The sequence below is a fragment of the Triticum urartu genome, unplaced genomic scaffold (assembly GCF_003073215.2).
Source record: "Triticum urartu cultivar G1812 unplaced genomic scaffold, Tu2.1 TuUngrouped_contig_4834, whole genome shotgun sequence".
NCBI classification, from domain to species: Eukaryota; Viridiplantae; Streptophyta; class Magnoliopsida; order Poales; family Poaceae; genus Triticum; species Triticum urartu.
The window spans coordinates 1-13,250 of NW_024115456.1; the positions used below are offsets into that span (position 1 = coordinate 1).

Sequence of the window (13,250 nt, forward strand, 5' to 3'; positions counted from 1 at the left end):
CTTCATAACTTCCACGTTTTGAAGACTTTCATAAAAATCGCCTATTCACCCCCCCTCTAGTCGATATAACGCACTTTCAGCGACATTGCTTTCAATGCGGTTATGCCTCTATGTCGTGCTTCGACACGTGGGAGATATAGCCGCATCGAGGGCGTTACAACGAGCCAATTATGCCACGTAAAATCGCTTTTCTTCAGCAAAAAAAGCGATACATCACGCGGTCCGTCACTAAAGCACCGTCACAAAAAATGCTGATGTTAACACTTTTCTGACACCTAAGATCATATCTTAGGTGATGGTTCATGTTTTGTCACTAAAGTCCATTTTCGGTGACGACCAGGACTTCTCACATTAGATCGTCCGGTTTGTCACAATATTGTTTTCAGTGACGTACCGTCATTGACAATCATTGCGTAAGGTTTGACCGATCAATAGTTATGACATATGGGCCTAAAAGATGTTGATGTGGATTCTTAGATGTGGGTCTAGACGATGCTGACGTGGCTCCTTACACGTGGGTCTAGACGACGCTGACGTGGCCTGCAATTCCGTCATAGTTACTGTCTTAGATTAAAGATGGCGTCAGTTTGTTTAATGTTGCAATTGCAACCGAATTTAAATTTAACTTTTAGTAAAATAAAAATGAAACTTAAATAACTTCTATTGGCGTTGAAACTTAAAATTCTTAACCCAATTGTATCACACAATATAATGATCAATCATTGGACAGAGTATCACACGGGACATAACAAGAGACAAACAAAGTATCACGACCAACAAATGCACCGTCAAGATTGTGAGAAGCTTCTTTGGGAACCCAGTTGCGACTGCCTTACGAAGATACTCAACGTTCCATCCAACTCTTACTGCATATGTTCAAGAGCAACGGTTTTATCTTCTTGTTCTTCTTCAGGGCTTCAATTCCTTCTAGCTGCTTCCTTTCGAGCTCTTCGATTTTCTATTGTTGAGAAACTATTTTTGAACTCCGATCTTGTTTATATTTATTAGCTGCTGCTTTCACCTGTCTTGAGTTGCAAGCATTTGTTCAAGCTCTCTCATGCGTTCATGAGAGGTTGATTTCTGCATAGAGCTAGATGAGAGTAACCTACATAGTTTGCTTACCATTGCTGCTAAATTGCTTCACGGTATTGCGATTGCCCATTATACTAGAAAGTATTATGTGTACCGGATCCTAGATGTTTCTGGTAGCATTATTCATGTTTCCCTACCACTAATGCTAATTAAGTTGGATACATGCACGCTGAAGTTCAACATTAGCTGTCTCTTGTTCTTCTAAGTTGGAACATGTTTATAAAAATAGGAGGTAACACTAATGGCAAGAAGAGGCAACTAGTTGAGCTTGCTTGCTTGGTCTCAGCACTAAAATTATTTTTTTAAAGTCCATCGAAACCGTTGCGAGGGCTCCAACGGTGAAAACGGATCACAACACCGATGATATAGCTTTTCATTTATCTTTTAAACGGAAGTATGTCAAAGGAGGGAGTAGTTGCACCCATATTGATGAATAGAATTATTGCTTTATGAATGCATCAGCAAGAAGTTTCAGTTATTAGCGTTCTCTCTTTAGCACACACGTACATCCTTTTCCCAACACTGTTACTAGTATTATTATTTGCAAGGAGCCAATTAAGGTTATCGGAAGGTTACACAAAAATCATGTGCAATGCAAAAACGTGAGAGATGGGACCATGTAACTCAATCTTATCAGGACCGATAAAATATACTCGCTCCATCATAATACAAGATCGTTTTGCAAGTTGTACCAATCAGCAGAACACAAGTATGTGGACCTCTGGCACCGCACCGAAATCATTGCTTTTATCTGAAAAGCAGGACAGATTTATATGGAAGTGGACTGCTGATCATTGCTACACTGCAAAATCTGCGTATCTATGTCAGTTCAATGGAAGAATTCAGTTGCCCCTGTCGGACCTTATTTGGAAGATCAAAATACCGCCTAAAGTAAAAAAAAAATGCCTGGCTTGCTGTTCAAAACAAATGCCTTACGGCTGACAACCTTGCTAACGCAAATGGCCTCACAGCCCAGTCTGCCCCCTATGCAATATTGGAGTTGAATCAGCTGTGCATCTGTTTGGCACTTGCCCTTACGCTGCTGGCATATGGGGTTTCTTTCTGACGAAATATAAATACTCTTTCGACTTGAGGCCTGGATTCAACATGGCTAGCTTGATAGAGTGGTGGTTGCAAACCTTGGAGATACTTCCTGTGCAGCGTCGACAGGAGTTCTCTTCACTTTGCATGACCATATGGTGGATGATCTGGAAAGAGAGGAATGGTAGGATCTTCAACCTGAAGGCCTTCTGAGCACCTGCACTTCAATCTCGGAAGAGAACCGAGCCTGGCTTCATGCAGGAATCGAAGGAGTGAAATGGGTGGGGTAGTCGCCTTTTGACCCTCAGTGAACCTTGTAGCTTGTACTCCTAACCAATAGTGTTTGCCATTTCTCTTCCGTCTTGGTCACTTGACAATGGCCTCTATACCATGTAACCTGTCTTTTTTCCCTCTTAACGAATGAAAAGCAGTGCCTGCTGCATTTCGTCAAAAGCACAACACAATGGTCCGAAAGAGCATGCAACAAAATCTAGGTTCAGGACACCTTGATGACAAAAACTACTCCCTCCGTCCCATAATATAAGAGGCAATCATTTAGGCTATAGAAATCGTGCCTGGACTGAGGCTCCAACGATGATGAAATGCACCTTATAAGAGTTAAAATACGGGACATCATCGCTCTCTTCTTTCAGCTATCAGGACTAACACTTGAATGAATGGAAAACCAATCAACCATATGTACATCAACTGCCATTTGTAGTTCCTGATATGCTATGCTATGCTATAAAAACAAAATTGCCTACACAACGGATCTCTTTACACTCTTGGCTAGATTATAGGGCCTACGAGACCAGCTCCAGTTTTTTTAAAATGCATCTTCCTTGCAGCTCCCAGGACTATTTGAATTACAGATGCCACTGGCCACTGCGTTCCTCCTCTCAAGATAGGCAAGACAGACGAACAGATCACAAACTAATCAGATAGCGCCCTTTCCCAAGACAGGCCAGACAGACCAAAGGATCATCACAAACTAAACTTCAGTGATCATTCCACGGAGGAGACAGTGTACATTGTACACCTCACGCCAGACAATGGACAACATAGGCTGCTATTCAGAGTCTGAGTCGATTGCTAGTACCAATCTTGGTCGAACTGACCGTTGCTGCCGAGCCGGTGACAAAGGACCACCAGGTCTCTCCCCAGGCAAGTCATCATCCACAACTGAAGCTGCACACAAGGAATCAAATATTAAGTCTACCTGTGAAAATGTAGAAGTGTAATTATACAAGGGAAATCACTGTGTTCACACCAAATGGAACTATAAGTAACTTACACTAACATGTTAACATTTTGCTAAATAGTTTGATCTAACAACAATAGTAGGAGCAGCAACCATACTCCAATTCTAGTCCCTAAAGGAGTATTTAGAGTGAGTTGTGATGGATGGAGAAATCACAAATAATAAAACTGTAGAAATCAGAAGGGTTAGTTTCTGTGCCTTACCATCTAAAGCTGTTATTTCATCCTCAGGGTTCCTCCTTTTCTGAGACGCTTTCTTGGCAGTAATTAGACTTTCATCAACGCAATTACTTGCAATCGATGCTTGGCTTTTACCAATGCAATTATTATGTCCATGTTCCAGTAGGTTTGCTGCTGCTGCTACTGGCTCGTGCAGAGGTTGATGGTTGGCAGTGTTGTTTTGCACTTCGCCTAGATTATTTGTCAACTGTAAGCCAGGATCATCCTGGGGATTTGAAGGATACTGCCAAAATGAGAGTTGTCCCAGATCATCAAAATCTTCACTTAACATAAGATATGAAGCCTCATCTAGACCACCTCCAGGTTGTTCCTCACACGTTCCTTTAGTCTCAGGTGGATTGGGTGGAAATGGATCTCCAGTGTCATCTGCTGAGCTGGAATTCAAAACATTAGGAGACAACACCGTGACGTTATCATCATCAGAGTCGCTCAGAACTATTATATCTTGCTCTCTTGATACTGCAGGGACATGTTCATCTATAGGAGAAGAATCAAGATCATGTACATTGCTCATAGGGTAATCATAGTGTCCTTGTTCCAAATCTTGAGTGTCCTCATGATCATTATTGCTTGTAGGAGTAATAAAGTTTCCATTTTTAAAGTGCTCTGGGTGGTTAATATCAGAAGATTGCATCGAGTTAACATCCCCTCTCTTCGTAATTTCCCACTTGCCGTTGTTGTTTTTTCTAATTCCCAACTTGATACGGGAGCCCAGCTGGTCAGACAGAGACTCCTCTTTAATCTCATGCTTTACAATACTCATGTTGATCTTGGACCCTAAGTTGGTGGCTACAGAGACAGTGCCATCTGGTAAATGCCACCGCGTAAGATCCTTCAGTTCAGCTCCACCCTTAACTCTCCAGGAACCATCAGGCTTGACATCAATTTCAGATACATCATCTTCGCAGTTTTGGATCTGGACCACCAAAATGCAACAGTGTCAGCAAAATAAAGCATAATGGACTAATGTAGACTTGAACATGTACATCATTTCCACTATGAACTCACCAGCGAAGTGATCCGGTTGAAATATGGGTCAATGATTATGTTGTCCAGAGAATAATTCTTCAGGCAAATTGGGCATTGCCACTGCAGACAGGAACATATAGTTTTATTAGGCAAAGAAGGTAAGAGAATAACTGGTCAATTTACGAAAAAAGCCAAACCTTCCGTGAACGTTGATTAAGTTCCACAAAAGCTTCTAAATCAAAGCAACCCATGTGGACACAGGGTTTAAACCTGCCAGCTATCTTAATCCTTGAACCAGTCATCTGTCAAGATAAATTAGCTTTCAGGAAGGCACATATTACAGAACCTAGCATACAAAGACATAATGGCTAACTTTGTGTCAAGGAGTACAAAATATACTATGGATCATACAATACCATATTGCCATTATGGGATTGATGAATAGCATCTGGGTTGACAATTATAATATAAAGTACGTATGATAATTTTCGAAGAATATATTTAAGCGTTGGGTGTCATGGCTCACACATAAAATAATGTCAGGCCATCAGGTGGCAAATGCAATATTCAGTATTCAATGGACATGAGGTCAGATGAAACAGATATATCAGATCAAGTATTAGCAAATATCTACGCACCTAGACATTCTCAGTAATGGGCAAAGTAATTACCGGACATCGGAGATTCACAGAGACCCTGTCAGCCACAACCTCAATATCACTATCACTGTCAGCATTATCTGCCTCAGCTCCACCACCAACACAACGCCGCACACGAGCAAGGGCATGATCAAACTTCTCGCCATCATGTTCCTTCGGCACCAGATTTAGGACCTGCCCATTATCAAATTATAAGAAAGGAACAGAACCGTAAAGCACAGTCCTGGAGTTTGGAAAGAAAAAATATTTTTAACAGCATAGCTCGAGATAAAACAGAAATCCTGGCCAGGAACCAACTGGAATAAGGAACATTCCATCACAGACAATCTTATTTTTGTACTTTTGCGCCATCTTTCATCACATAAAATAGCTATCCTCACGAATACAGTGGAGTTCCACTTGTAGGGACGATCTACAGGTAGTGTGTGCCACCGAATCCAAACAAGCCTGATTGATTGTACTAGCCTGAGGGAAGTAAAGGATACTAAGCAGACTAAGGAGGGGCAGAGGTGGGAACCACCGGCTGATGATCTACTCAAAATAAATGATGATGGAGGTGCTTCACAGGATAATTCAAATGGGGTTTTTGGCTTCATCATCCGAGATAAAAGTGGTCAGGCTGTTGCCGCTGGTGCAGGTAACATACCCTATTTACTGAACCCGTTGCATTCTGAAGCCGTGGCATGTCTGAAGAGTTTGCAAGCTGCACAACAGTTCGGTATGGCGTCGGTGATTGTCGAGACGGATTCCACAACACTCATGCAGGCGATTAAAGGAACGGCCCAGGATCGCTCTGCCATAGGTGTCATCTTCCGAGAGATTAAAGTTCGTGCTCGTTTAAACTTTTCTTTTTTTGAGATTGTTTTTTGCCCAAGGGGCTGTAACAAGGTAGCAGATTCTCTAGCTGCTCACTGTGCACGAATGGGCCATGCATCCTCAGCCTTCTGGCCGGATGGAGCGCCAAACTTTGTTCATGCATTGGTTGCCAGCGACTTGGCTGGCCGTTCTGGTTAATGGAATAGAGAGTATTCCGGCTCAAAAAAAGAAAAGAAAAACATTACGAGCATCATAAATTGGGGCATGGTCACTGGTGATCGATTTCAAACGCACCCACCCAGCCAGACAGAAACAACACGTTTTTCTCCCATGGACACTGGTTCGTACTTTCCATTTTCTTTCTACCTTATCTCCAACAACCAGGCCACCACTCACTCCATACCTTCGCAAGTAACACAAACGAAGGCTCTGGATCGTTGTCCCCACCGTCACGCCCCTAACCTGCTGCTCCGCTTCCCAATCGCCTCTCGCACTGGGCACCCGCAATATGGATCTATAGATAAACAATTTTCTCGCCGATATGAAAGCACCCACCCACTGCCGCCTCAATGAGGGTCACTCACACCACCATTTGGGAGCTGTGTGCTCCACCCCCTACCGTTCTTGGATCTACTGTGTTTTTTAATTTAGAAGTTGGTTTCATCAAGTTGGATGCGACTAGTTGAGTCAGAAATTGGTATTCCTTTAGTAGGAAGCTACTGCTTTTGTAAGTGAAGTTGGTGTTCACTGGGCTGGGAGTTGGGTGTTCATGGAGTTGAAAGCTCCAGTTGTTGAAGTTATAAGTTGATATTCATTTGAGAAGAAAAATGTGTGTTGATAGTTGAAAATTATAGATCACCTAGCCAAAATTTGATGTCTCTTAGCTTCTCCGCTGGCACCACCCCACGCCAGTGATGGCCGGTGCCGGAGTGGAGGCAGAAGTAGAGAGGGAGGATACAATAGTGTGGCAGGAAAGATACAGGTGTTTGGTGCACGGGGGCGAGATCCCTGTTCCAAAAGGGGAAGAGAGTCCTGTTGGAATCAATCACACTACACTGCATGCATGCACAATCACCAAATAGATGTCCTAAACGTTAAAGACAAGGAGAGGGAGAAATAGAACATATTCAGCATTTATGGAAAAGGTGAAGAAAAACATGCTTCGTGAAATGAACAATCTAATAGTAAGTGGTCTTGACAATGGAAATGTGGAAATGCCTTCTGTGACACAACATAACAGTTACCTCTTGCAGAGATCTCCTCTTGGCAATTCTAACACCCAAAGAAAACATGCGGGAGTCACTTCTAGATAGAACAATTTTATTAGGTCCTTCTTTGCAATATTCCGTTAACTGCAAAGAGAAATGATGAGTAGGATCAACAAACATCCATACAGAAAATGTAACTAATAATCAACTAAAGAATATAATAGGTATTTCGACAAATCATTCGAAAGCAAGAATAAGAGAGAGCATGCTCCATGGAACAAGACTTACTACAGGACCATCATCTCTACCATTGGCCCCTAACTGCTGTGTAGGTTGCCGGTTAACAACCCTGACTTGAATACCTGAGGGGGAGAAAAAGAACTGCTAATATGAATCAGATCTATAATGATTGGAATTAATAGAACAGTGGTAAGAGAATACCCGCAGGGGGTGGGGGGAGTAGGAGGCTGGGACTAAAGAAGAGATACAACTATACAAGAGAATACAACCAGGCTCCATCCTAAAGGAGAGGAGAAAGAGGCATTTTTGAAGCAGAACCGGGAAGCTAAAAGGATTAACATGCATACAGACGTGCACACACATATCGCTCGTAATCGGACAAGGGAATGCAACACAAGATGACAAATGGTATTCGGCGCAGCAACCAAGCACAAGCTACATCTAGCTTTGGTCACACCACATAAACCTAGGAAAGTAAATCACCATGCAAACATGAACTCATTTTAACAGCTAAATATTAGTTTGGAAGGCAAATATGAAGCCCGTCCTTCAATCAGGTGCATGGCGGGGAACAGTGTCAGTGTGTGCACCAAGTATAACAATAAGGCAAATGTTAAAGATGCATCTTCCCTGGATACTTGTAGATTACATGACTCGTAAGAAACCAAACCTGTGCAATGAACTTGAGTATGTGTCCTTTAAGCTAAATAAACAATTTTCTATAGATCTATATCAAAGGATGTTATCTAGTAGGCCAATGCATATTACCATTAATTTGCATATCAGAGTGTAAAGGCCATTGCATCCTGAAAGGAACTTGGTCATCAAGAAGGATACACCAAACCTGCAAGAACATAAGTGGTGCAAAGAAACTTAATGTCAACAATGCATGCAGACAGTGGTCTGATATTCTCTAGTATGGCAGAAGATGACTGGAAATAGCATACAGTGACCATAACTATACTCACAAGTCACAGCCAAATCTTTGAATTACAACAATCTGGCATTTCTTAACAATGCATGACCAAAGAAACACTTATTGAAGGATGACCCTGGACAAACCTAATACTTCAAGGAAATGAAAAGAACCTGAATGTCATATTCGTCTTTCTGTAGCATTTCCCTATTAGCTCTTGATAATGGAAAGGTTTTCTCGAGATACTGTATAGTATATGACCTGGACCATAGGAAAGAATCACACACAAAAACTATGCAAATTTCAGAATGTCATGGTTCAGTTTAATTCATCAATTTATGCACTGACCAAGTGAATTAATAATATTCAATGCATAACTCACCCATCAGTCGCTATTTTAGAAGGAGCTATTGATGTTGGAAGTAATGGATGATTGATAGTGACCCAGAAACTGCAAGTTATAGAAGGAAACTATGTTAAAACAGCTGGTCATTTAATATTAATACTGGAGAATGAGGAATTGATTAGATAATGTTCTCAGCCTTAAATGTTGAAAAGGCAAACAGGCAGAACAAAAGATGAGTTTGGTATTGCATGAAAGTTTTGAAGAACTTACGGATCGGCCTTATTTATTCGACAGACGTCACAGTAGAAGCTGGAAGGTAATTCCTGAGGAACACTCTCTGCAGACTTCTCGGATATGATAACACAACCAACATGTTGCCAGACATTGCATTGTGGATTATCACACTGAAAAGGTCCAAGCAAGTTAGGTGGAACAAACAGAACCTATCAAGAACAGAACTGCCAATTTCATAAAACACATGATATTCGTAATAAAATAAGTTCTGTGTTCCAAAACAACTAACGTGGGGTTTTAGAATATAAGAACAATTCACTGCTTTGAAGTTTCAGAATGTACATAAACTGATTTAATGATTCAGTATACAATCTGCATAATCAAGGAGACTGACGAACAAATTGTGATCTTGCTGCATTGATTGGAGAAAATGAAAAGACAATTAAACTGTCAAGTAGTCATGTTTGTGATGAAAACTAATACCTTTATCATGGATCCATTGGCCATGGAGTTACCACAAGGACAACGAACCTTGACATCCTTTTGAGCAGAGCCATTTAACTTTTTTTTAGGCTTTACACTTTGTCCTGAATCAATCTGATTTGGTGAGCCTGCAGCAGAATTTGCAGGACTGTGCAGTTTCCTAGATATTAAGCAAAAACAGACAGTATGAGTGTATGACAAAACACAGTAGGAGTCAATCCAAATAATACAAACACAAGGTCAGTATGTGAACAAATGCAAACTCACCTAAAGGTTTCATCAACTATTTTCAACACGGTTTCTTTTTCAACTGCCGGTTTCTTTGTTAAGTCATTCAGTTGTGATACTGCAAGAACAATATGAAAGTTATTCCTCTTGTACCTTTAGACAAACACTAGTATAAAAGGGCCAGTGTTGGAAGAAGAAAGACAAAAAACAATGTACCTTGATCTTGTTGATCAGATAGTATTGCTAAGATTTTATCCACCAATTCCTGGAATTGTAAAGCAAAATCAGATAAACAAAAAGTGGCTTAGAAGTAAATACTCAATATAAGTACTAAAAGGCACAGAGAAGTTAATTAGTTCCGAAAGATGTTACGGTATTAGTAAGGACGACTTGACAATCTAATCGATTATTTGTTCCCAAAGTAAAGGGAAGATTGAAACGTTTGAGCAAGTGATGTAAACTTGTAAAGTAAAGCAATAAGTATAATTTATATTTGTAGAATGTATTCATGTAGATTTACGAAATTGGATTGAACAAACCTGCTTCTTTCCTTGCTTTGAAAGTCCAAGCAGATGCAGGACATCTTTTAGCTCTTTTATTCTGAAGTGCTTCAACTTGTCCTGCAACAAAGCATTTAGCTATCAGCGACATAAAACAGACGAATAAGCCACACAGGTCTATTCCTTTAGGACAAGACTAACACATACATGAAAAGGGGTGCTAAATAAGATAATCACTTGAAAGCTCTACTTCGTAAGAGGGGCATCTTGACAACATAAAAGAACTAACACAGAAAATGATGAAATTTCCAATATAGACCACTCCAATTGATTATACATAGTGATGTAAACAAGAAACAAGTTTTATCAGATGATGCGAGGAGCTGAGGGCAGAACTATCGATGCCGCTGCTATCCCGTATACTATACATGAGTAAGGGCATGGTATAGTGTAATATAGCGACAGTTCTGGACTGCTGTCAAATGCTTGGGTAAGAGCACCTAGTAGCTATCACCTACAATATACAGATATTAAGTACCACTAAAGTGAAGGTAGCGCAGCAATGACATTTAGCAATGGAACTCAAATCTAAAACTTGGTTACTAAATGCATCCCTCCAAACAATCTTACTGAAGCCAAGTTGCCGAGCAATGTAAACAGTACCAGTGCAAGAGAATGGCAAACAGATAAAGAAATCAGCTAGCTTTGCGGAAACAAGCAATGCAAGAAGACTAAGAAATACTAACTGTGAGCAGTTTCAGCACCTAGCAAAATGTTAGTAGGGCATGTCAGCTTGGGCGTCAGCGGTGTCGAATCCCAGATTGCAATCTCTACAGAAAACAACTTGTAACGATGTAAGATGCGCAGCTGCGGCCTAATTGTAAGCAGTTACATGTATGGACCTAGTAGCCAGGCTTGGTAAGTAAAGCTAGTTCAAGTTACAGAAGGGAATTGACAAGGGACGATCAATCAAGAGTTTCCCTGTCCCTAATCGGCTAAACAGAAACCTATTAAGCGGTAGGAGTATGAAACTAATCAAGACGGCTCGTCAGAGTTCTACTAGGTCATGATGGGAGGGGGTCGCTGGAGGAGGGCCGTAGAATTAGAACCGACCCGTCGCCAGATTGAGGTCGCCGTACAGGGTAGAAGCGGTCATCCACGGCGGAACACGTCCCGATGGAATCGCAAACGTATGAGGCATGGAGGGATATGCGTAGAGATGCGGGTACCTTGCAACCGGCGAGCGCCGCGTCGGCGGACTCCGGCTCCATGGCGGCTCTGGCCGGGGGGAATCCAATGTGACGACGCCCTACGCGAGGCGGGCGGAGTGCAGGGAGGAGCGTCGGCGGAGAATTGGAGGAGGCTAGAAGAATCGCGGCTGCCGGAGGAGGAGGGGCGCTCCGCTCCGTTGGTGTGCGGCGGCTCGAGGGCGTGGCGGCCTGGCTGCTCTCTTTTCTCCTCCTCTTCTCTTCGGGTGATGACGACGACCGAGGGAAGAAACCTACGACGGGATCTGGGCGGGACGCGTGTACCCTACGAGGACTGGCGCGGATCTTAGGGCATGTACAATGGTATTATCTTAGGAGTGCCACGAAGGATAAATAATGAGGTGGAGGAGAGAGAACTTGTAAGAAAAGACTTGTCTTCTCTTATTTAAGATAAGACAAAAGATGATCTCTTAGCACAATTTGTCTCATCATGTTTTAAGGAATTGCTAGTTATTAAAGATAAGGCTAAGATATAACTTATTGTAGACATATTTTTTTGTCATCTCTAAATTACATGCAAGACTTAAGATAAGACTGTCATATCAACCATTGTACATGGCCTTAATGCTCTCTCCCCTGGCTTAGGCGACAGATCCGATTTTGATTAGGGTCTTTTTTAAGGGACTTTGATTATGAGTCTTTGGAGTAACTTCCGTTACATGTGGCGTATGACTTATACTAGTAGACATCCTTGACGTATGAAAACAACCAGTAATGTCAGCATCTTGTTGTGAACTTGTCGTAGCTCTCATGATCAGGGTTTTTTATTATGCTTTTATATTTATATAAATATTTTGCAACCATACAATAATTAAAAATTATTATTATATTATATTGTCCAAATTTTATTGTCCCATACAACCAAATATATCACTAAATATATTGCAAAACATTCGTGCAGCAAGTGTGAGATAACATCTAATCCTATATACCTAAATAGTTGATCCCCACTAACTTCAACTAGATGATACCCCGCACGTTGTTGCGGGAATATTTTGCAACATATTTCAATGTGACTCGTTGTATGAAACATGAATATTTGAAGTAATAATATAAAAAGCTAACAATAAAAATACATATAATTTATTGTGCTTGATTACTATATAGTTGTAAAATGTTTATTAAATGTATATAGCATAATAGAATGAAAACCCTCATGTATGTTACATGTTGAGATAAGTCTTTTTTTCATGCATGTCATGATGAAGTGGCATGCTTGCATGTTGAGAGACATATGATAGTGGGGGTGAGCCTTTTCTCATGCATGTTGTGCAATGATGTGGCATGCTTGCATGTTGAGAGAAATAGTTAGTGGGGGCTAGCTATTTAGATATAGAAGATTCTCTCAACGTGAAAGTATGCCACCTCACCATGCCAGCATGTATGAACTAAATAATTGATCTCCACTAAGAGCATCTTCAGCAGCCGCGCTAAACAAGCGTCGCGCCTCAAATTTGCCCTTTTTAGCGCGCGCGCAATCGGTAGAGGGGCTCCAGTGGGCGCGCAATAACCGCGCGCGCGGCATATAGAGTTGGGCACGCGTCTGAATCGCCATCACGTGATGTGAATTTGGGGCACCCGCTTCCGCGCGTGGCACACACGAGCGCTCGCACCGCACTTTCTCCACCGCGCCACCTTCGCCCCACACGCCCCGGCGCCGGCGAATTGACCCGATGGACGCACGCGCCGGCACCCCCCCTCACCCCTTCCTATAGCCGCGACCCCTCCATGGTCGCCGCTGCCACCAACC

At 41.8% G+C, this 13,250-nt stretch overlaps 1 protein-coding gene across 1 annotated transcript; it reads right to left on the reverse strand.

Annotated features, from left to right (window-relative positions):
• Positions 1-2,726: 2,726 nt before the first annotated feature.
• Positions 2,727-11,751, reverse strand: LOC125528383 (E3 SUMO-protein ligase SIZ2-like). The gene is made up of 16 exons (XM_048692865.1): positions 11,462-11,751; positions 10,272-10,352; positions 9,949-9,997; positions 9,772-9,850; positions 9,505-9,664; positions 9,058-9,191; positions 8,824-8,892; positions 8,615-8,702; positions 8,294-8,369; positions 7,574-7,647; positions 7,322-7,429; positions 5,274-5,435; positions 4,800-4,904; positions 4,642-4,722; positions 3,598-4,549; positions 2,727-3,321 (listed from the first exon to the last, which is right to left on the reverse strand). The coding sequence occupies exons 1-16, from the start codon at positions 11,501-11,503 to the stop codon at positions 3,203-3,205; spliced, it is 2,379 nt and encodes a 792-aa protein (XP_048548822.1). The 5' UTR covers positions 11,504-11,751; the 3' UTR covers positions 2,727-3,202.
• Positions 11,752-13,250: the final 1,499 nt, after the last annotated feature.

Coding starts and splice junctions, on each gene's coding strand:
- LOC125528383 (XM_048692865.1), bottom strand. CDS start 11,503: ATGGAGCCGGAGTCCGCCGACGCGGCGCTCGCCGGTTGCAAG. Junction 9,192..9,504: donor CCAATGGATCCATGATAAAG/GTATTAGTTTTC, acceptor GGACCTTTTCAG/TGTGATAATCCACAATGCAA. Junction 7,648..8,293: donor CTCTGATATGCAAATTAATG/GTAATATGCATT, acceptor TCTCCCCCTCAG/GTATTCAAGTCAGGGTTGTT.